Source organism: Hyaena hyaena, unplaced genomic scaffold (assembly GCF_003009895.1).
Source record: "Hyaena hyaena isolate Hyena2069 unplaced genomic scaffold, ASM300989v1 scaffold_9, whole genome shotgun sequence".
Lineage (NCBI taxonomy): Eukaryota > Metazoa > Chordata > Mammalia > Carnivora > Hyaenidae > Hyaena > Hyaena hyaena.
In genome coordinates this window covers 8,250,310-8,273,351 of record NW_024080641.1, presented here as the reverse complement: position 1 = coordinate 8,273,351, position 23,042 = coordinate 8,250,310, and the positions used below count along the sequence as shown (strand labels likewise).

Here is a 23,042-nt window from a genome sequence, read left to right as displayed (position 1 = left end):
ATTGACTCTGTCGTTGACCAATCGTCATCTGTGCCCCTCCCCTTCGGCGTACACGGGAGGCAGAACCAGCCAATCCCCGCCGGGATGACCTCCGGAAGGGGTTAGAGGCAGATTCAGCTTGCCTGCGGACCCCGCCAGGGTCGGTGAGGTTGGTGGAATACTCGGGTGCCATTAATCTCCCCGGCCGTCTCCTGAGTGTCCCTTCTGCTTCTGTGTGCTGGGGGCGGGAGGGGTTGTTGGGTGCCCGCTTGGAGCGAAACTAAATTTATGGAGGGAATTTCCGTCAGCAGCGTGTGGGGTTGTGGTTAGACTGTCAAGGAAATTCCTTGGATTTAATCAGAAGGCTCTGAGGACGGGGTGGGGAGAGTTTGGGTCCTTGTCTGGCTCTGGCCACGTTTCCCTTTTCCTTCCTGAGTCTCTTATCCCCTAACACAGGGACCCTGCAGGCGGTGGCATGTCCTGGTCCGGTCTTCTCCGTGGCCTGAACACGTCCCTAAATTATGGTAAGTTAGGGGTTTGAGCTGCAGAGATGCAGCTGGATGAGGGTTATGCCCACCGGGGGAATCAGGGGTTAAATTAGTGATGGATGGATACACGAGGATTCTAGCGGAGCTCGCGCTGCGGGGGCAAGAGGTGGGAGGTGGTTGCATTGGGGGCTACTATGCATCTTCAGTGGGCATCAGGAGTTTGGGTCAGTTATTGAGTTCTTCAGCCGGTACTTATTCAATACTGTGGGTGAGACATTCAAGCAAAGCATTTTTTAAAAAAAAATTTAAATGTTTCTTTTCTAATTTATTAGACAGCGTGAGGAGGGGAGGGTCAGAGAGAGGGACATACAGAATCTGAAGCAGGCTCCAGGCTCTGAGCTGTCAGCACGGAGCTCTACGCGAGGCTCGAACCGTGAGATCATGACCTGAGCCGAAGTCGGGCGCTTAACCGACTGAGCCACCCAGGCGCCCCTCAAGCAGAGCATTTAACTCATTCATTCCGCTGATATATATATATATACTTTTAATTTTTTTTAAGTTTAAATCCAAGTTTAGTTAATATGTAGTGTAATAAGGATTTCAAGAGTAGAGCTTAGTGACTTATTACTTACATAGAACACCCAGTGCTCATCCCAAAAAGTGCCCTCCTTACTGCCCCTTGACCATGTAGCCCATCCCTCCACCCTACACCCCCTCCAGCATCCCTGAGTTCTCTGTGTTTAAGAGTCTCTTATAGTTTGTCTTCCTTTGTTTTTATCTTAGTTTTACTTCTCTTTCTCTATGTTCATGTTTTGTTTCTTAAATTCCACATATGAATGAAATCATACGATAGTTGTTTTTCTCTGACTTATTTTGCTTAGTATGATACACTCGAGTTCCATTCATATTGTTGCAAATGCAAGATTTCATTCTTTTTCATGGCTGAGTAGTAGTCCTTTGTGTGTACATATGTGTACATATATATATGCACATACACACCACTTTTTAAAAAAATTTTTTAATGTTTATTTTTGAGAGGGCATGAGCAGGGGAGGGGTAGAGAGAGAGGGAGACACAGAATCAGAAGCAGGCTCCAGGCTCTGAGCTGTCAGCACAGAGCCTGACATGGGACTCAAACTCACAAACCAAGAGATCATGACCTGAGCTGAAGTTAGACGCTTAACCAACTGAACTATCCAGGTGCCCCTTCTTTATCCATTCATCAGTCGATGGACATTTGGGCTCTTTCCGTACTTTGGCAATTGTCGATACTGCTGCCATAAACATTGGGGTGCATGTGCCCCTTCAAATCAGCATTTGTGCCCTGATGATGAGTGATGTTGAGCATCTTTTCATGTGTCTGTTGGCCATCTGGATGTCTTTGGAAAGGTGTCTATGTCTTTTGCCCATTTCTTCACGGGATTGTCTTTTAGGTGTTTGATAAGTTCTTTATAGATTTTGGATACTAACCCTGATGTGTCATTTGCAAATATCTTCTCCCATTCTGTCGGTTGCCTTTTAGTTTTGCTGACTGTTTCCTTTGCTGTGCAGAAGCTTTTTATCTTGATGAGGTCCAAATACTTTATTTTTTTTGCTTATGTTTCCCCTGTCACTGGAGACATGTTGAGTAAGCAGTTGCTGTGGCCAAGGTCAAAGAGGTTGTTGCCTGCTTTCTCCTCTAGGATTTTGATGGCTTCCTGTCTTACTTTTAGGTCTTTCATCCATTTTGAGTTTATTTTTGTGTGTGGTGTAAGAAAGTGGTCCAGGGTCATTCTTCTGCATGTCTCTGTCCAGTTTTCCCAACACCATTTACTGAAGAGACTGTCTTTATTCCATTGGATATTCTTTCCTGCTTTGTCAAAGACTAGTTGGCCATATATTTGTGGGTCCATTTCTGGGTTCTCTATTCTGTTCCACTGATCTGAGTGTGTGTTTTTGTGCCAGTACCATACTGTCTTGATGACTACAGCTTTGTAATACAGCTTGAAATCCAGAATTGTGATGCCTCCTGCTTCGGCTTTCTTTTTCCACACTACTTTGGCTATTCGGGGTCTTTTGTGGTTCCATACAAATTATAAGATTGTTTGGGGCACCTGGGTGGCTCAGTCGGTTTAACATCTGACTTCAGCTTAGGTCATGATGTCACCCTTCTGAGTTCAAGCCCCGCGTGGAGCTCTGTGCTGACAGCTTCAGATTCTGTGTCTCCCTCTCTCTCGGCCCCTCCCCTGCTCGTACCATGTCTCTTCTCTTTTCTAATTTAACACAAATTTAAAAAAACAACAACAAATTTTAAGATTGTTCTAGCTCTGTGAAGAATGCTGGTGTTATTTTGACAGGGATCACATTGAATACGTAGATTGCATATTTCTTCTTCCAAGTGGATATTTTTTAAGATCCTAGTATGCGCCAGGCACAGAGAAGGGTGCTTTATTTGTTGTACTTACTGGTTCCATTTCTTGTACTTATTGACATCCAGTGCCTCTCATGGCCATGCCCTCTTTCACTCACTTATTCACTCTGCTATCTCCCATGAAGCACTTTTTGGTTGCCACTCCCCCAGGAGCACTGGACAGGCTGACACCCTGCCTGGGAAATCTGGGTTAGCCTGACACGCATCTCCTGGTGGCCTCTCACACACCGTGCTCAAGAGGGAGACGTGATTATGGTGTTTGTGATACAGTGAGGCCACTGAGTCACTGAGGGGCAGAGTTCTTGCTCAAGGGCACACGGCTGGGAAGAGACTTCTAGGAACGTCTCATCCCCTTTGAGGATTCTGCTGTAACATGAGACAGAGATGTGGGCCAGGGCCTGCCCTGGATGTGGAGGGGGTATAAAACTTGGGTGTGAAATGGGCGTCACAGGGAGGAGGGGGACACCTCCCAGAAACACCCCATTGGGTTGCTGTGGAGACGACATGAGTTAATATAGGTACCGTGCATAGAACAGTACACGACATGGTGTGAATCTGTTTGCTTTTTAAAAATACAATTTTTTTTAATGTTAATTTATTTTTGAGAGAGAGACAGAGCACGAGCAGGGGAAAGGCAGAGAGAGAGAGGGAGACACAGAATCTGAAGCAGGCTCCGGGTTCCAGAGCTGGACCCAGGGCTCGAACCCACAAACCCACGAGATCATGACCTGAGGCTGAAGTCGGCCGCGCAACCACCGGAGCCACCCAGGCGCCCCTGAATCTGTTTGTGTTTATTACTATTTGTAAACAGCATTAAATGTCAGCATCTTCCTTGTGAATCAAATGAGTCAATTCACGTTAAACGTTTAAAGTAGAACCTGACCGGGGCGCCTGGGTGGCTCAGTCGGTTAAGCATCTGATTTCTGCTCAGGTCATGAGCTCACTGCTCCTGAGTTTGAGCCCCACGTTGGCTCGTGCTGACAGCTCAGAGCCTAGAGCCTGCTTGGGCTTCTGTGTCTCCTTCTCTCTCTGCCCCTCCCCTGCTCTCTCATTTTCTCTCTCAATCAAAAATAAACATTAAAGGGGCACCTGGGTGGCTTAGTCGGTTGAGCATCCGACTTTCGCTTAGGTCATGATCTCGCGGTTCGTGGGTTCGAGCCCCGCGTCGGGCTCTGTGCTGACTGCCAGCTCAGAGCCTGGAGCCTTTTTCAGAGTCTGTGTCTCCCTCTCTCTCTGACCCTCCCCTGCTCACGCTCTCTCTCTCTCCTAGAAATAAATAAAACTTTAAAAAAAAAAAAACATTAAAAATTTTTAAAAATAAGTTAGAGCCCGACCTATGGTGGCCGATCGGTGACTCTATTGCTATTATCAGCAACCACCTCCAAAGGGAAACAACTCCATCCTTAGAAAAGGGCTCGCAACGGTGCCTAGAAGTCTTAGCCGTTCATTGGGATCATTGGGATGCCCCCCCCCCCCCCCCCCCCCCCCCCCCCCCCCCCCCCCCCCCCCCCGCCCCGTGCCTTCCCCATTGTGTGTCCCCAGGCCTAGCCCTGGCCCCCCAGCTCTGGGCCACCCGCCCCATGGCCACCCTGAACCAGATGCACCGCCGGGGGCTTCCCAAGCGGCCGCCTACGCCCCTGGGCCCCACGGAGGGGCGGCCGCAGCTCAAGGGAGTGGTTCTGCGCACCTTCATCCGGAAGCCCAAGAAACCCAACTCGGCCAACCGCAAGTGCTGCCGCGTGCGGCTCAGCACCGGCCGCGAGGCCGTGTGCTTCATCCCCGGAGAGGGCCACAACCTGCAGGAGCACCATGTCGTGCTGGTGGAGGGCGGCCGCACCCAGGACCTGCCCGGCGTCAAGCTCACGGTCGTGCGCGGCAAGTACGACTGTGCCCACGTGCAGAAGAAGAAGTGACCGCCCAGGGGGCTGGGGTTTCACCCAGATCGGGCGTTTTCCTCTCTGGGTGCCTGCGGTGGCCTTGGGAAGCTACCCCCGCTCTGGAAGCACCTGGGCCTGGGTTCAGATCCTGACTTCGCCTCTTCCGACGGGAACGCTGCTTGCCCGTGGGGGTTCTGGGTGTGAATTAGTAAAAGGCCACACCCTCTGGCCACAGGGAGCATTGGCTCCAGGGCCCTCTTCTGTTGGGATAAGGCCCTGGCTCTGTACCGCCATCTGCTGGGAAGGAGTCGCAATAAACAACAGACGCCCCCAGCCCCAAGGTTGTGACGTGAACCCTCGTGCACAGTATTTACCCTCTGCGTGTTTTTTTTTTAATGTTTATTTATTTTTGAGAGACAGAGAACGAGCAGGGGAGGGGCAGAGAGAGAGGGAGGACACAGGATCTGAAGGAGGCTCCAGGCTTCCAACTGTCAGCGCCGAGTCTGACACGGAGCTCAAACCCACAAAGTGTGAGATCATGACCTGAGCCAAAGTCAGTTGCTTAACCGACTGAGCCACCCAGGCGCCTCTACCCTCTGCGTGGTATTAGCCACTGACATCCCCCATGGGCCTCGCTTTCGTCCGGAAAATAGCTCCATTCACATAACCCCCTTCTTGGTATAAATTCAATGCTCTAAGTGGGTAACAACCTATTCTAAGTTGCTGGGTCCCTGTGGGTCCCTTCCCTGCAGGCCCAGGATCTGGGCAAGGAGCGTGGCCCTCAAGCTTCCTCACTTGTGGAAGGGGCCACGGAAAAGATCGGAGCTGCCTGCGTGGGAGCCGCTCTTTTGGGTTATTGTTGAACTCAACACACACCTGGATCCAAATCTTGACTCTCCCTCTTTGTTCTGTGACCTCGGGTGTATCTGTTCCCCACTCTGGGCCTCAGTTTCCTCCTTCAGGAAATGGCACCGAGAGTGGTACTGACCTCACCTTGTCTGGGGTGGGTTACATTTGAAGATTTGGGAGCTGTCCACCTCTCCTTGGGCTCTGTGGAAGGCGTGGCCAGGTGACCTTGGGCAGGTCATTGAAGCTCTGAGCCTGTTTCCTCCTGGACTAAGGAACAGCGCCTGCGGGCCGCTTCCTGCATGGAGCTTAGCACAGCTCTTGAAGTCCTCCTGGCTGGAAATGTCCCACAAGGCCTCTTAGATCAGGGCTGGGCGCGGACAAGGCACGGGCTACAGACAGTAATCCGCCATCACTTTACATTTAGCACCAATTTTATTGAGCCAGTTTGTTGGCTGTGCCCAGCCGGGGAGGGGGAGGTGGCAGGAGGGCTTTCCTTCCTGGGAGTCTTTGCCCAGCAGGAGGGGAGCTCCCCCATGTAGGGGCAGGAAGCAGGATCAGGGATGGCAGGGACTCAGGAATTCTGAAAGCAGCAGCACCAGCCTGGCCCAAAGGGCAGGTGCTGATGGGTGGGGCCCGCAGTGGTTGCCCAGGGCCCCAGAGCCTCCCCCAAACTACAGAGAGTGTTCCCTTTGATGTCCCTGTGGGTCGCAAGGACAGACCGCCCCGGTCTGGACTCCCTATCAGCGATCATCTTGCTCTAGAAACATGCTGACTGGTGTCCCTGTCCCAGGGTCGGTGGCTTTCCTTACGACTAGAAATCCTGGTTTGGCCTGTGTTTTGACCCTGGCTACCAACTGGAGTCCACACATGTAAGCAACTCATTTGCCAACAAAGGAAACATCTCTAAGTTACCCTCTGACTCCCCACCCCCTACCCCAGGAAGCTGTGAGCAGCTTGGTTGGATCCCTGGTTTATTTTTTTTTTATTTTATCTATTTTGAGAGAGAGAGAGCATGGGGGTGGGGGGCAGAGAGGGGAAGAGAATGCCAAGCCGGCTCTGCACTGTGAGCGTGGAACCTGACGCAGGGCTCAATCTCATGAACCAGGAGATCATGTCCTGAGCTGAGATCAAGAGTCACTCAACCTACTGAGCCACCCAAGTGCCCCGGGTCCCTGGTGTCTTGCACAGCACGTGGGCCACCATGCTGAAGCAGCAGCAAGCAGGGCTCACTGGCGGTGTGCCCAGAATGGGCCGCGGGGGACTCCCACTGTCCACAGGCATCCGGCTCCCGGCTGCGAAGCTGCCTTTGACCGATGATGATGTCTGGCAGATGGCAGTACATTCTGGAAGGCTGGCTCAGGCTGGTCGGCTAGGACAGGCGGACCCTGACTCTCACACTGGAGTGGGTCACGAGGGCGCCATAGTGCCCCACCCAGGAACGCGTGTCCCTCCCATACTGCTCAAAAGACACATAGCGGATGCCCTTGCCAAAGTTGGTGAAGACATGAGACACCTGTATGGGGAAGGAGAGCGGGAGGGTGAGGAGCTGTGGGGCCCTTCTCTTCCTCCACCTCCACACCTCCCCCCCCCCCGGCTCCAAGGACCAAGTAATCAAAGTAGGTACCAGGCCCTGCTCTAGGCGCTGGGGCTACAGCAGCGAAGAACAAAAAGAACAAAAAGGCCCTGTCCTGGTTAAGGGGACAGTCTAGTAGGGGACTCAGACCCTGAAGACAGCTGGGGATAAGGGACAGAGGGAATTATGCAGGAGGGTGGGGTTGTAAAGTGAGTGAGCAAGGGCATCACTAAGCTGAAACCTGAAGGAGGGGAGAGAGCCATGTGAATGGATTAGGTCAAAAACAAGAATGTTTGGAACAGAGGAGCAGTCAGTGCAAAGGCCCTGAGGTAGAAGTGTATCTGGAGCAGAATGAGAGACCAGGAGACAGAGTCATGGAGGTAAGGGGCAGATCATGTGGGGCCTTGTGGGCCACAGAAGGACTTTGGCTTCTGGCTTTTATCCTTGGCAAAAAAAATTTTTTTTGAGATCATATTCGCCTTGCAAAATGGGCCGTTTAAACTGTACATGTTAGTGGTTTTTTTTAAACCTATATTCAAAATGTTATGCAACAATCACCACTATCTAATTCTGGAATGTTTCCGTTAGCCCAGAAAGAAGCCTCATATCCATTAGCTGTCACTTCCAATCCCTCCCTCCCTCTAGCCTCCGCAACCTCCGGTCAGTCTGCTTTTTCTCTAGAGGGATTTGCTTCTGGACATTTCACATAAATGCACTCCTACAATATGTGGCCTTTTGTGCCTGGCTTCTTTCACTTAGCATCACATTGCCCGGTCCGCCCATGTTGTAGCGTGGGTCCATACTGCATCTTACAGGTGGGTGTGTGACAGAACTTTGGCTTTTCCTCTGAGATGTAGCCACGGAAGGGTTACAAGCAGGGGAGGCTTGTGATCTGACTCACTTGTTTATGGGATCTGTCTGGGCGTGTGCTGGGTGAGGAGGGGGACAGGGAGGAGGAGATCAGGAGAGGAAACCAGAAGGCCACCTCAAAGGTTACTTTGATGACGGGTGAAGTGACTGCCAGCACCGGCTTGGGAGCCAGGCTGGGTGTGGATCTCGGGGCCAGTCACTCAACCTTCCATATGCCTTGGTTTTCTCAACTCTTGAAAGGGGATAGAACAAGGGTTTTGGTTTCCCACTGCATCCCAAGTACCTGGAGCGGTGCCCAGCACACAGTAGGTGCTCAATAAACATGCTGAACCACGAGGCTGTTGTGGTAAGGGAATGAATTAGTAGGCAGGCGAATCTGGAAGAGGGCCTGGGACAAGGCCTCAGGCATTGTTAGCGGTTATTGTTACAGATAGGCAGACGTGATAAGAGTGGAGAAGGGGATCGAGCAGGGGAGAGGCAGGGTGTGTCTTGGAGCAGGTCAGGGGTGGTCTGGGAGGCAGTCTGGACCCACCTGTCGGCAGCCTCTCTCAGTCCACTGAAGGACCGGGTTCGGGGAGGCCGAGAACTTGACCACTTCATTTTCATACACGTCCAGGAGGCGGACCCGGAGCCGGTAGATGCATCCACAGTTCTCTCGGGCACCCCACCTGCCAGGTGGTGGTGAGCCTTGATGCCCCCACCACCCACCCAGTCTCTGGGGTGGGGAGAGGGAGGCTGAGGACTAAGCCTCCCTGCACTTGGGGGAGGGTTGCACGCACTCACACTACACATAGAGAGGTCAGGGCCTGGGAATTTGTGGGAAGGAGACTGGGTGCCCCTGGGGTGGATTTTCCAGGCTTTGTGTTGGATGGATGTATGGATGTGTGTGTGTGTGTGTGTGTGTGTGTGTGTGTGTGTGTGTGTGTATGGAGGGGGAGGAGTGTGGTGTCTGCGAGGAACCACAGCCTCAGGGAGGAGGAGCCTACGTATTTCTGGGGGAGGAGCCAGAGCCCCAGGGAAGAAACCATACTTTGATTGAGGACTGAGAGCTTGAAGGAAGAGCCCAAGTGCTCTGGAATCAGTGCTCCCGTCCCAACTCTGCACCGCCCCCCCCGAGTCTCAGTACTCAGGGCACAGTGCTCCAAACCTTCCTGAGGCCTTGAGTGTCCACAAGCCCTCAGGGTCCATGCTGAGTGTGGGCGATGAGGGTGGAGTGGGTGGGATGGGGTGCCAGCCAATCACCCCCATGTCAACAACCCTGGGGCCTGCTGAAGGACGACAGGGAATAGTGCAGAGTAGGGGCTCTGGGCTCATCAAAGCTCTGCCCCTCCCTGCCTCTACAACTGTGAGAGCATCACACCCCCCTCAGCCCCGCTACGGGAGCACAGCAGCAGTGGCCAGCCCAGGGGGTCTATGGGGGCCCAGGGGAGCCCCTTCTGCACCACTGTTGCCACCACGGGCGACGCCTGGGGCAGGCTGCCATTCTTTCCTCACCAGTCGGCCACACAGATCTCGATCTGGGCGCTGTCCAGCAGCTCCTGCCACACCCCCTCCATCACCAAGTCCACAAGCTGCCTCTTGAAGCACCATCTGGAAAGGGGAGATGGTGTAGGGATGAGGCAGGAAGTCACAGGCCAGAAATCACCTCCTCCAAGAAGCCTCCCTTGGGGTGTGCTCTACCAGACAAGATGTATGATGGGTTGGGCATTGCCACTGGCCTCTCACACCCCCTCCACCATTCTCCATCAGGCTCTAGCCTCCAGATACAGTCTTATTATGTCCCTAATATTTGTGGGGACTGGAACAGGAGTACAAATAGAGGCTCACATTGAACAGGGAATTCTGGAGCTTCCTAAAGTGCAGAAGCCCAGGGTCTAAGGGTGTATTGCCTGTATGGACCGGTCTCCCCTTCCTGTTGGGTCAGCCAATAGGAAGCTCTAGCTGGAGAGGGAAAGGAGAGAGGAGAGTAAAATGAGGTTATTTAGCCTCCTGGTTCCCTCCCAATGGATCACCTTGGGACTGCTAGGTCTCTCTATGAAAGGGCACAGCTCTACAGGGCCCTCTCCGCATACCCTTTCCTGTCTCAGGTTCAGGAGCTGCGTCCTCCCCTTTCCCTTGTCAGGCCCAGGGCTGGCGATGATCCGTCCCCTCACTGTTAGAAGCCTGAGGTTCATGCACTATCCCTTGTGGTCTGCCTACCCCTTTGTAAACAGTCCTCCCCTAATTTGAATACGCCGTCATAATAGAAATAGTGTAGTGGAAGATACTGTTGGGTAGGGAATGGTTTTTTACACAAAATTTCAAAAACAGGTTCTAAAACAAAAAGGCGATAGATTTGATACATGAAACTGACAACAGTGGCGCCTGGGTGGCTCAGTCGGTTAAGCGTCCAACTTCGGCTCAGGTCATGATCTCATGGGTTCGTGGGATCGAGCCCTGCGTTGGGCTCTGTGCTGACAGCCAGCTTAGAGCCTGAAGCCTCTTTCGGATTCTGTGTCTCCCCCTCTCTCTGACCCTTCCCTGCTCACACTGTCTCTCTCCCTCTCTCAGAAATAAAACATTAAAAAAAAAAAAAAAAGAAACTGACAACAAAGAACACCATGGACACAGTCGATACAGATGGCAGAGTGGGAGATTTCCACAATGGCCAGGATGGACAAGGGGCTAAAATACACAAGGAATTCTTGTATAAAAAGAATAAGACATCAACCCTAATGGAAAAGATGAATAGGCACTTTCCAAAAGAGGGACTCCAAAAGGCTAAGAAGCACATGGAGAGATGCTTAATTATTAGTAAATCAAAATATGCAAATTAAAACATCAGTGAGACATCACTTCATGCCTAATCTACTGGCAAGTACTAGCAAGTGGGATGATGCCACATGAGAACGGTTGACTATGGGAGAGGGAACAAGGAAAATGGGTAAGAGGTATGAGAATAGAGAGAATCAACCAATCAGTCAACGGTTTGATGTCTCCACAGAATTTATCACAATCAGAGGCTCTGGAGCCAGGTGACCTGAGTTCACATCTCAGCTCCACCATTTACTAGATGTTGGCTATGCTTTGTGCCTGTTTCCTATTATAAAGTGGAGATGATAAAACTCTCGATGTCACAGGTTGTTGCCAGGATTCAAAGAGTTCTATGTAAAGCATTGGGCATGGAGTAAGTCCTCTAAATGTTTGTCATCTTGTTGTCATTATTATTTCACTGCTTATGTGTTTAATGTCTCCCCCACCCCATTTCTGAACTTTCCTGGTATCTCTCTGGTATATAAAACAAGGCTGGTACTGGCAGGCTCTCAACAAATATCTGACTGAATAAATCAATAAGGGAAGGAGAGGGTGAAGGTAGGGTCCCCCTCCCAACTCAGGGGCCCTTGCCCCAGGGATCAAGGGCCACTCACTGGAAAGAAGTCACGAAGCAGGTCTGAGAAGGAGCCCCCGGCACCAGTGTTAGGTTCTTTTCCACGGCCCAGCCATTTCCGCCGTGCTCCACCTCCCAGCCTCGGAAGCCCTCTGTGGGATACAACAGGGTTGAAGACCAGGAATTCACCTGCAGCTGGCCCAGCGGAAGGCCCGCCACGGCCCAGCTTGCCCCGCCCACCGACTCCTCCCTCCAGCGCTCCGCCCCCGGTTTCAACTCTGGCCCCGCCTCCCAGCCGCCAGCATTCTTGGTCCCGCTCCACCACTGCGTCGTTAAGCCCTGTCCTTCCGCTCAGCTCATCCTCAGCCCCACTCGGCCCCGCCCCCAGTTCTGTCTTCCTTCATCTACTTCATTAACCACTTGGGCTTCTCTCTGAGCCCCGGCTCTTGCCATCAAGACCCCATCGCCTCCTACAGCAGCCTCCTGGGTCCCCCTGCTTGGGCCCGCCCTCTCGCTCAGTTCCTCTTCCCCACCGGCTCTCACTGCGGCTTCATATTTCTATGCAAGCTCCGCCCCCGCCAGCACCCAATTGGCTTTTCCCAGCCCTCCCCGGCTCCTCCCCCATTAGCTCCGCCCACTGTGTCTACAGTCCAAGCACGTGTCATTCCTGCCGGGGCTCGACTCTTGGCTCCTCCAGCTCTTTCTCGCCCATCCAATTCATCTTCCTTCACTGCTCACAGCACCTGGCCCCTCCCTCCCAGTCCGTCTCTTTCCCAGCCCACCCTGACCAGTTTTCCCAGTCTCCTCTCCCCTCGGCCACGCCCCCTGGCTGCCTGACCTGGCCCCGCCCCTTCTCAGCCATCCGACCACGCCCACTCAGCCTGGCCCAGCCCCCTCCCCTGGGTCTCCCCGGTCCCGCCCCTGGTCCCGCCCCTGGCCCCGCCCCCGGCACGCACGCTCTCCGCAGGAGTTGAAGATGAGGTTGCGACCGAGGGGTGAGCGCAGGCAGTAGCGCGCGAGTGCGCAGAGCGGGAACTCCTCGTCCTCGCCGTTGGGCGGGCAACGCTGGGCCACCGCGTAGAGTGCGCGGCCCTCGGCGCTGCGGTCCCGGGCTAGCTGCAGCAGCCACACGGTGGGCCCGTCCACCACGTCGCGCCAGGCGCGGCACACTGCGCGGCAGCGCGTCACTAATGCGCGCGGCGGCACGTGGCTCAGCACCTGCACGAGCAGCTCCGGGGGCAGCGCGTCCAAGGCTATGGGCTGGTCCGCGGGCAGCCGCCGCCGCGAAGGTCGGGCGCCCATCTCAGGCCGCTGGAGTCCTGCGGGTTGAGAGGGGTCAGCAGGTCAGGGCAGTTTGGCCTCCCTTCATCTCTCCCGGGACGCAAGGTCTCTGCAACTTGACCATGACCCCAGCAGCTCCAGTGGAGGACCAGGGGCCTGCTAGGGCCGTGAACACCGGGCACCTATTTCCTGACCATTGGCTCTGGGCGCGATCGGCTTCTCACCTTTCCCCCTCCAGCAAAAGACCCCTGATCTCACCATGACCCCCACGACTCCTAACCACGGCTTCCATATCTGGCCGATGCAATCAGTTTACATGTATGACCATGAACACACAGAAAAACCCACCGAGGAGGAAACCATCTCTATCCACCCCATCGCCCAACCTGCTCCAACCCCTTGGGCCTTCGGAACTTCTGAACTGTCTTTAGCAAAATCTATTTCCTCCATCTCTTCACCGAACATTCTTGTCACCTAGCTCCAAACCAAAACCCAGCTCCCCTGTGGCCCTTCCAAGTGGGTAAATCTTGCCTCTTGGTGCTGCTTCCAGATCATTCTTCCACCCTCCCCCCAAACTCTCCATGTCCCCATGTATGATTCCTGTGTCATCAGACTAAATGGTTCACTAGACCGCCTTGTGCATCATGTGCTGACCCAGGTGGCTACCTGCTGCGTGATTTTAGCTCCAGGCTCACTGCCACTCAAGCTGCTCTCGTCAACATTCCCGGTGATTTCCACACCCAAGTAGCTGATCCTTAGGCCACTAGCCTCACTGTTCCCTGACTTGCTCTCCTCTCGGCCCCTCCCTTCTATGGCCACCCCTAGACCTGGTCTCAATAATCACAGACTCTTCAGAATCTCAGTCTCCGGGAGCTCACTCGCCACCCATCACCCTTTCTCTCTCCAGCTCTTTCCTTCCAGTGCCACAGATCCCCACAATCCTTCCAGCCCACTGTGATTCCCCCATGCTTTGTGTCTATCTCCTTTTCACCGCCCCTCACCCCTCAGGTCCTCATGACTTCCTAATCCAGCTTAAACTGCTTAGATACCGGTTAAAAACATTCTTTGCATACATCCTGGCCTCCGGCTCCCTCCAACATGTGACCTGGCTTCAATCCGCCCTCTGCCTACCCAGTTTAAGGTGGCCGAAGAACACACAACTCCACTGGCCGGTCTCACGTCAAGTTTGTGAACTTCACCCTCACCCGCTTCTGAATGTTGCCGTTGCCCTGGCTGGGCAGCCAGCAGCTAGAGAACATTTCTCTTATCCCCTCCTGTCTATATGTAACTATTTCACGCCTTCTCCCAGGCGCTAGCCTAGCTTATCACCTTCCACCTCTTCACTTTCCCCTGGCTTCTTATTTTGCAGAAAAAACCACAAGCGATGAGAAGTGAACTTTCACAGGTACCCACCACCCTGTCTACCACCTACCTGCCCCGTGGCTTCTGTGCTTTCCCCTGTGACGGCCCTGCAAGCCCTGCAAATGTCATGCCCGTGCGTGGGCTGCTCCCACCCCTCCGTTCACTCCAGGACTCCGTGTCAGGTTCTCCCCGCTCTCTGCGGTGCCTTGGGCTCCCCTCCAAACCAGATCATTCTCAGCAGTCCACACAGTCATCCCTCCCATCCGAAAACAAACCCTCTCTTGACTTCACCTTCCCTTCCAGCTCTGCCCCCATTTCTTTGCTCCTTTTTTAAAAAAATTTTTAAATGTTGGTTTATTTTTGAGAGAGAGACAGACAGCATGAGCAGAGAAGGGGCAGAGAGAGAGGGAGACACAGAATCCAAAGCAGGCTCCAGACTCTGAGCCATCAGCACAGAGCCCGATGCGGGTCTCCAACCCAGAAACGGTGAGATCATGACCTGAGCCAAAGTCGGATGCCGAACCGACTGAGCCACCCAGGCGCCCCTCTTTGCTCCTCTTTATGGTAAAACTTCTCAAAAAAGCTGTCTCCAGTCTCTGCCTCCGTATTTTCTACTTCTGTTCCCTCTTAAATCTTATCTAATCAGGCTTTGTGCCCCTGAAATTTCAAAGTCACCAGTGACCCCCTTGGTGCTAAATCCAAGTCAGGGTTCAGTCCTCACCTTGCTTGACCTGTTCGCAGCACCTGACATGGAGGGTTAGTCCCTCTTCACTTGGCCCCAAGCCACCACAACCTCTGGACCCCTCCCGGTGGCTCTGAGTCCCCTTGACTGTCCATCCTCCCTCTGATCTGGCCATGTCAGGGATTGGTATTTGAACTTCCCGTATTCTCCATCACCACTCAGTCCCTTGGGGATCTTGTCCATTTATTCACTTCCCACCTGGCTCATCACTGTCTCTCTGCTTCTTTCCCCAGTTGTCTGTTCCATACTAGTCGCCGGGTCGGGGCAAGCACCTGAGTCAGGTCCTGTCCCTGTCCTGCTCGGAAATCCCCCTCAGGCTCCACCTCACTCAGAATAAAGGCAGAGTCCTCACTGTGGCCTACAGGCTCTCACACTGTCTGCGGCCTTCACCTCCTTACCGCCATCTCGCCCTCACCCCCTCTGCCCAGCTACACCGGCCCCCACGCCTCAGGGTCCTGCCCCCCGGATCCAGAGAATTTCTATGCTCACCTCCATACTTCAAGTCTTGGCTCAGATGTCAACGTCTCCATGAGAAGGGCCCCTTATTTACAATTTCAGGGCCTCCTGACCACCACCGACTCCCCCTTCGCTTTTCCTTACTTTATATTTCTCTAAAGCTCTTAGTACCTCTTTTTTTTTTAATTTTTAACGTTTATTTATTTTTGAGAGACAGAGACACAGTGCGAGTGGGGGAGGAGCAGAGGAAAGAGGGAGACACAGAATCCGAAGCAGCATCCAGGCTCCGAGCTATCAGCACAGAACCAGAAGCGGGGCTCGAACTCATGGAGCACAAGATCATGACCTGAGCTGAAGTCGACACTTAACCGACTGAGCCACCCAGGCGCCCCTCTTACCACCTCTTAATGCACCACACACATAAGTGTATATAATTTACTTAATACCTTCTTTACTGCCTGTCTCCCTAACCGCATTGTAATCACCACGAGGAAGAGTTGTTTCTTCTGTATACTACACACCACGCTGTCCACACCAGTGCCGGACACACAGTAGGTGTTCAATGAAGAGATGTTCATTGAATGAACGAATGGGTCATCACATCAGAAACCCACTCCACAGATGAGGAAACTGAGGCATGGCAAGGTGAAACACCTTTACTTGGCAAGAACTCAGTGACTGGGCTCCAGACCTAGTGAGAAGCTCATTTCATTTTCCCCATTGGGGCAGAGTCGCCCAGCGATCAGCACCTTGTGGCTGGATCCTGGCCAGCCTGGGTTCAAGTTCTGGCTCTGCCTCTAGCTCGTTATATGATCAAGGGCACATCGCTCAAGCTGTTAGTGCCATTTCCTTCTCTGAGAATGAGGATGTTAACAGGGTTGTTGTAAAGATGAACTGGGTTAATATTTGCAAAGCACTTAAGAAAAACCGCTGATATCTCAGATAGAAGGGTGATATTAAATTAATATTGAACACCAAATTATGTTAGTTGCTATTATTATTATCCATCATAAAAGAATGACGGATAGCCGTTGAGCTACGATTCTTTCATCTGGTGACATTTATTGGGCCCTTATTAAGCCACTGCGCTGAGCCTTTAAGCTGGGTCATCTCACTGAATCCCATCATCTTGTTTAATGGGCTAAACGATCATGGGAGGTTGCCCTGGGTTAACAGGCTTCAACAGTCTAATGTCCATTATGTCGTTATGTCGTCTGATGTCTGGAGGTGCTCAACTCATGACAGCTGTTATTATTTTGAAATCAGTTGATTAAGGTTTTGTTAAGAAAGAAGCCGGTATCAGGCTAGGATCCACCCACATGGGACCTAAAACCCCCTTCACCCTGACTCAGTGATTGGTTATAAGACAGGTTTCAAGAGACGAGGCGTGCTTTTCCCCAAGTGGTTCTTAGTGGCATTGATAATTAGCAACAATTTAATAGCAAGTGTACCCATTTGCCTGTCATGGATGTGAAACTCACCGGAGTGTGGTTTCCTAGCTTAGTTCTCAAGAATGTAGTGGTAAAAAAAACAAAAAACAAAAAAACAAAAACAAAAACAAAACAGAAAAAGAATGTGCTGGACGCTGGCAAGCAAGGGGTCTCTGGAGCCAGGGTGGTCTCATGACAAAATGAGTCCAGGCAGATCTCACCAAGGAGCAAGGGCCTTCAACGGATGTACCTTATGAGCCCTGAGTATGCAAAATGCTTGTTTGGGGAGTGCCTGCGTGGCTCAGCCGGTTAAGCGTCCCACTTCTGCTCGGGTCATGATTTCACGGTTCGTGGGTTCGAGCCCTGTGTCAGGCTCTGTGCTGACAGCTCAGAGCCTGAAGCCTGCTTCGGATTTGGCATCTCCCTCTCTCTCTGCCTCTCCCCCACATGCACATGCTCTCTCTCTCTCTCTCAAAAATAAAATTAACATTTAAAAACGAAAAACAAAACAAATTCCTTGTTTGGGACTCTCTGTTGAGGGCCACAGGGAGCCTTATGGCCATAATGCCCACACAGCTGAATGCCAACTACTGGCTGAGTCAGTATGGGACGTGGAAGGCACGACAATGCCCCGCTGTCTGAGGGTTTGGGACTCTGTGCATTGGGGGGAGGGGTGTCGTGACTTTACTGACTGGCTGACTGGGGCGGTGACTAGGGGATGCTACTGGCAGGCAGTTTCCATCCATAATATAATAACGTCTCCTTTGTCACAGGCTTTTCTAGGGCTTGATGGCCCTCCATTAAGAGTCCACACCCCTCCCCTTGACAAGGGCAGACCTTTGTGACTGCTTCAACTTTCAGAGCACCGCAGACGCGTCACTGTTAAGAGATTTGCAAGGCTGGGTCGTAAAAGAAGATACAGCCACTGCCTGGCTTTCTTGGGACAGGAGCCCTGAGTCCAGTGGTGTGCTTCTAAATGTTTCATGGCGAGGAGAAAAAGAGTCTGCGTTCAGAACACTTGCTGATGTCTGTGTAAAAACACCTGCTGCTGCTCACTGCAGGCTACTAACATGAAGTCCCCGAACTGCGGGGTTGGAGAGGTGCCCACAGTCTGCTCTTGTAAGCCGGGCACACCAGCTCCAGCACACCACTGCCCGAGTCACCGCGTAAGTCTGGCTTGCCCTGGGGTCACCCCGCTGGGGAGACCCCATGAATTCAGGCAGAGAAAAGTCCGGGGAGCCCCGGCTGTTTGAGTCTCATCCCAGGGGCTAGACACAGGGGCGAATAAGACTTCTGATGACCCAACCCCAGCCACTGTTAGATGGCATTGCACGTGAGCCCCTAAGATCAGCTTAGCTGAGCCCAGCCAACCCCCAGAGCCGTGAAACAATCAAAGAAAGGTTATTTTAGGTCACTAGGTTTTGAGTTGTCTCTTACGCAGCTCTAGCTAAATGGGACGGCGCTCAGCGACCTACGCTGTGTGGGATGGGTCCCTTCCGCAAAGAACTGTCCTGCTCCAAAAGCCAAAAGAGCCCTGATAAGAAACAATCGGCGCCTTGACTGCAGACACAGACCAATCGGGGTTCGAATCCTGACTATCCACTTCCTGCTTATGAACGTATTTTTATCTCCTTTGAGCCTAGTACATGTAATTCAGGAACAGCGTGTTTTTTTGGTTTCTTTGATTTTTTTTTTTAAGTTTATTGACTTATGTTGAGAGAAACAGAGATAGCACAAGCCAGGAAAGGGCAGAGAGAAAGAGAGAGAGAGAGGGAGAATTCCAAGCAGGGTCTGCACTGACTGCAGTTCGATGCGGGGCTCAAACTCACAAAATCGAGTTGGACGCTTAACCGACTGAGCCACCCAGGCACCCTTGAGTTTTTGTTTTTAAGCCATGCTGTTTTTAAGTACTGATTACTAGTTGATTATTATTTTTTAATTCAGAAATCTACTTTATTTATATTTGTTGCCTGTTTATGGGACTAATTCTTTTTCTCCATTTTTTTTGGTGGGAAAATTCAAACAACATAAAGATTACCATCATAACCATTTAAAAAAATGTTTTAATGTTAATGTGCTACATGTTTTTGTGGGCTGCCTCAGATCCTTTCTTTCTTGTTTTAATTTTTTATGTTTATTTTGAGAGAGGGAGAGAGAGAGACAGAGTATGAGTAGGGGAGGGGCAGAGAGAGAGGGAGACACAGAATCTGAAGCAGGCTCCAGGCTCCAACTGTCAGCACAGAGCCTGACATGGGGCTTGAACTCTAGAACCGTGAGATCATGACCTGAGCTGAAGTCAGACGCTTAACCGACTGAGCCACCCAGGCGCCCCTATCATAACCATTTTTAAGTGTACATTTCAGTGATGTTCAATATACTAATGTGCTACCATTGCTGCCACCCAGCTCCCAAAGTCTTTCCACCTGGTAAAACAGTAATTCCCCACCACCCGTTCCCTCCTGCCCCGCTAACCACTGTCCTTTCCATCTCTATGATCTTGAGGACTCTAAATAACACATATTAGAGGAATAATTGTACAGCATTGGTTTGTGATCGACCTATTCACTTAGCGTAGTGTTTTCAAGGTTCATCTGTGTTGTAGCAGATATCAGAATTCCTTTCCTTTTTTTTTTTTTAATTTAAAGAGATAAAGAGCATGAGGGAGGGGCAGAGAGAAAGGGAGAGAGTGTCTCAAGCAGGTTCCATGCCTAGCGTGGAGCCCGACTTGAGGCTTGATCCCACGACCCTGAGATCATGACGTGAGCCAAAATCAAGAGCCGGACGCTTAACCGACTGAGTCACTCAGGCATCCCAGAATTACATTCCTTTTTTTAAGACTGCTTAATATTCCACTTTGCTGATATCTATTCATCTGCTGATGGACATGGCTGCTTCCACGTTTTAGCTATTCTGACGGCAGGTATTTTTGTTGGTGTGATACATTTCTTTCATTTTATTGAAACATCTGGAATCTTCTGCATCTTGAGACTGTGGTCAGTGACTTGATGGCTCACCTCATAGTGACCACATGTGCTGAAGAGCAACAGCAAATTCTGTCACTGGGGCACCTGGCTGGCTTACTCGGTGCAGCAGGAGACGCTTGATCGCAAGGTTGTGAGTTTGAGCCCCACATTGGGTGTAGAGATTACCTGAAAATTAAAAAAAAAAAAAATTCTCTGCTAAGAGAATCTCAGGCGGCATTAAAAACTCTAACTGGGCAGGGGCACTTCGGTGGCTCAGTTGGTGGAGGGTCCAGCTCTTGATGTCAGCTCAGGTCATGATCTCTGGGCTCGTGAGTTCAAGTCCTGCATCGGGCTCTGCGCTGATGACGCAAGCCTGCCTGGGATTCTGTGTCTCCTCCTCTCTGCCCCTCACCTGCTTGTGCGTGCGCGCTCTCTCTCAAAATAAATAAATAAACTTAAAAAATACATACATATATTAAAAAGAAATTCTGACTAAGCAGAGATATACTCATTTAGAAAGGATTTTCTTTCCATTTCCTGACCTGAGGGCCGGCTATATGTGTGTGTTAAATATTCATCAGGCTGTATAGCTTGCATCCTTTCTATAAAAGGTTTCGGAAAAATAGTAACAATAAAAAAAGATGGAAATCCACAGAATGGGACAAAAAGAGGTCTAGAAAACTCTCCCCTTACTGGCCAAACAAAATGCGGGACTATTTAAAGTGACAGCGTCCTTAGAAACCAGCTTCTCTCTCTCCTCAGAAGCTCCTCAAATTGTGTGGGGCCAGAGACCTTTCTATAGTGACTGGAAAATATTGCCCCGAAATACCTCCGTGACTCAGTGATGACACCATCAACCCGGTTTGTTTGCGGGAGTCCACTCACAATAACCATTATCTTATGATTATTTTTTCCCTGGCTCTGGGAAGTGCCTGGGCTCAGGTCAGCAGTGCTCGGGGGGGCTCAAGTTCAGTTGTCACCCAGCAGGAGTGCGGCCCTGGCGTCTGAGGGCTTATGCAGTGCCCCGCCTGGCACCTGCGCCTGGCACCTGCGATGGGGAGACTCGAACAGCTGGGCAGCCACATGGCTGGGGCTCCTTGGGTTCTCCTCTGTCTCCACATGGTCTCTCCAGCCACAGCCTACTTTTGCCAAAGACCAAATAATAGAATTTCACTTTCTTTTTTTCCCCCCTACATGTTTATTTTTGAGAGAGAGAGAGAATGAGAGCACAGGGGAGGGGCAGAGAGAGGGGTACAGAAGATCCGAACTGGGCTCTGTGCTGACAGCAGTCTGCTCTATGTGGGGCTCGAACTCACCAACTGTGAGATCACGACCTGAGCCGAAGTTGGACGCTTAACTGACTAAACCACCCGGGAGCCTCTAGAATTTCATTTTCAAGGCTCATGAGTCATTAAATGGTCTCCATTTTATACGATGTTCTTACTTCATTAATTTTATCACTGAATTTGTATTGCCTTTATCTTTATTAATTTTAACATTATTTTTGAGAGGGAGAGAGAGGGTGCAAGTGAGGGGCAGAGAGATGGAGAGAGAGAAGCGGGGTTCACCTTAAGTGGGGCTTGTGTTCACCCGATATGGGACTCGAACTCACAAACCATGAGCTGATGACCTGAGCCGAAGTCAGATGCTTAATGACTAGAGCCACCCAGGTGCCCCTAATTTTAGCACTTTTATTTTCATTGACTCAAAAATGATTTTCTTGACTTTATCAGCTAATGGTATACTAGAATAACTTATGGGGTAAACCTTGTATGTTTATACATGTATGTTTTTACCTGCTGTGATATTTATACATTTTTATACTTGAGGTGTCATGTCAGTACCATCTTGTTTTGTGTTTTATGAATACGGAAGACCGCACAAACTCTTAATACTGGTGATACTTTAGTGTCAGGCTAAAAAATATGTGGGTATTGCCACCGTCTCCCCTTCTTAGGAGTCAGGGTTTATTCCCTGTATAATTATGTCAACTTTTCTATACGCTTGAAAATTTTCATAAAACAGTCATGGGGAGAGAAGAGACCCAACAGTTGAAGATTCAGCATCCGTAAAGCCGATTAGGAGCCATCTCGGGGGGCGGGGTGAGGAGCCTCTGAGAGTTTTCAGAATGCAGGGCGGCTGCCCCCAGCAAGATGGGTGGTGATCCGGCGCTCCCACTAGAGGCAGATGATCTGGGTTCAAATCCTGAATCTGCCTCTTCCTGGGCACCTCTTCGGTATGCTGCTGATCTCTGAGCCTCAGTCTTCCTTTCTGTGATATGGGGATAACTACTGCTTCTACCTCAAAGGGTTGCTGTGAGCGGTGAAGGGCAAATACTCCCAAGCCATGCCCTTGAGCCCTTCAAGAAAGAAGACCCAAAGGTCATGAAGCAACGAATAAGTTTTCGTTCTAAGGATGAGGAAGGATCTGATCATCTGAAAGAATTAGAACCTCAGGTGAGATGCCTCTGTGGATTTGCCTTGGGGAGGGGGTAATTGGGGGTGGGGGTGGAGTGGGCACATGTGAAGCTCCCAGCCCCTGCCCCCTCTGCCAACTACCTATAGCACCCGCGTTGAACCGGAACTCCTCAGAGAGAATCAGTGAGCAAGCAATGCCAATAATACTACTCTCAGTAGCACCTCATGGTCAGACAGGCACCAGAGTAAGCTGGACTGTCCCAGCGGGGGATCCCGGGTGCATGGCTGCTGCATTTGTCCACGCAGGGGGGTGTCTATTTGTACACGAGCCTTGATTTCCCAGAATGAGTCCCTTTGTAAAATAACCTGTACTGATGTACAACTTACTTCAATACAGGCCACGCACCTCAAGTGCACAATTGGCGTTCTAACAACGGTATTCGACTGCAGAAGCATCCCTGTGACCCGGGTGGAACAGCTCCCTCACTCGGAAAAGTTCGCCCCTTCCCAGTCAACCGCTACTTCCCCCCAAGGCCACCACTCATCTGCTTTCTGTCGCTGCGATCGTTCTTTTCTAGAACCCCATACAAATGGAATCATAGAATGGGCCAGTTATCAATGTACTTTCTCAGAGCTCCATGTAGCCAAACTGGACTTTGGCCATTTAAATATTTTTTCTGTGCCGGCTGACATGCTGAGTTTTCCCGGTAGAGGGCGCCAGAGGAACATGGCAGCAAGAAGCTTTTTTTTTTTTTTTTTTGCTTCCAGCTTGGTCGCCCCAGGGCAGCTTCTCAGGCCTCACACCGGCAGAGTGCAAGCCTCTTGGGGTGCCTGGCAGCACCCCGTGGCCAGCACCCTTCCCTGCGCCCACCTCAGGCGGTTTCCTATTGCTTTGAGTGCCACACTTCCTTGTGAACTGCCTTCCCCAGCATCCTGTTGGACAGACTTCTGGCAACTTCCAGAGGGCGGATTTCCGTC

General features: G+C 51.4%; 2 protein-coding genes across 6 annotated transcripts in view; one reads left to right on the top strand and one right to left on the bottom strand.

The window, feature by feature from the left end:
- The first annotated feature begins 48 nt into the window (after positions 1–48).
- MRPS12 (mitochondrial ribosomal protein S12) lies at positions 49–5,123 on the top strand. 3 transcript variants are annotated; one of them, XM_039248990.1, is made up of 3 exons: positions 49–139; positions 436–503; positions 4,420–5,123. In XM_039248990.1, the coding sequence occupies exons 2-3, from the start codon at positions 455–457 to the stop codon at positions 4,788–4,790; spliced, it is 420 nt and encodes a 139-aa protein (XP_039104921.1). In that variant the 5' UTR covers positions 49–139; positions 436–454; the 3' UTR covers positions 4,791–5,123. The 3 variants fall into 3 exon arrangements, with proteins under 3 accessions (XP_039104921.1, XP_039104913.1, XP_039104906.1); XM_039248982.1 differs by having other exon boundaries at positions 49–143; XM_039248975.1 differs by having other exon boundaries at positions 49–148.
- A 1,572-nt stretch (positions 5,124–6,695) lies between these two features.
- Positions 6,696–23,042, bottom strand: part of FBXO17 (F-box protein 17) — a 28,373-nt gene continuing 12,026 nt past the window's right edge. For 2 of the 3 annotated variants that reach the window (XM_039244419.1, XM_039244407.1), the window contains exons 2-6: positions 12,370–12,732; positions 11,454–11,565; positions 9,541–9,636; positions 8,579–8,714; positions 6,696–7,116 (exon numbers count right to left, since the gene is read on the bottom strand). In XM_039244419.1, coding sequence (XP_039100350.1) covers positions 6,973–7,116; positions 8,579–8,714; positions 9,541–9,636; positions 11,454–11,565; positions 12,370–12,715 — 834 coding nt within the window. In that variant the 5' untranslated portion in view covers positions 12,716–12,732 and the 3' untranslated portion in view covers positions 6,696–6,972. Of the gene's footprint in view, positions 7,117–8,578; positions 8,715–9,540; positions 9,637–11,453; positions 11,566–12,369; positions 12,733–19,698; positions 19,782–23,042 lie in introns of those variants that run through there. The other variant, XM_039244413.1, reaches the window with a different exon arrangement.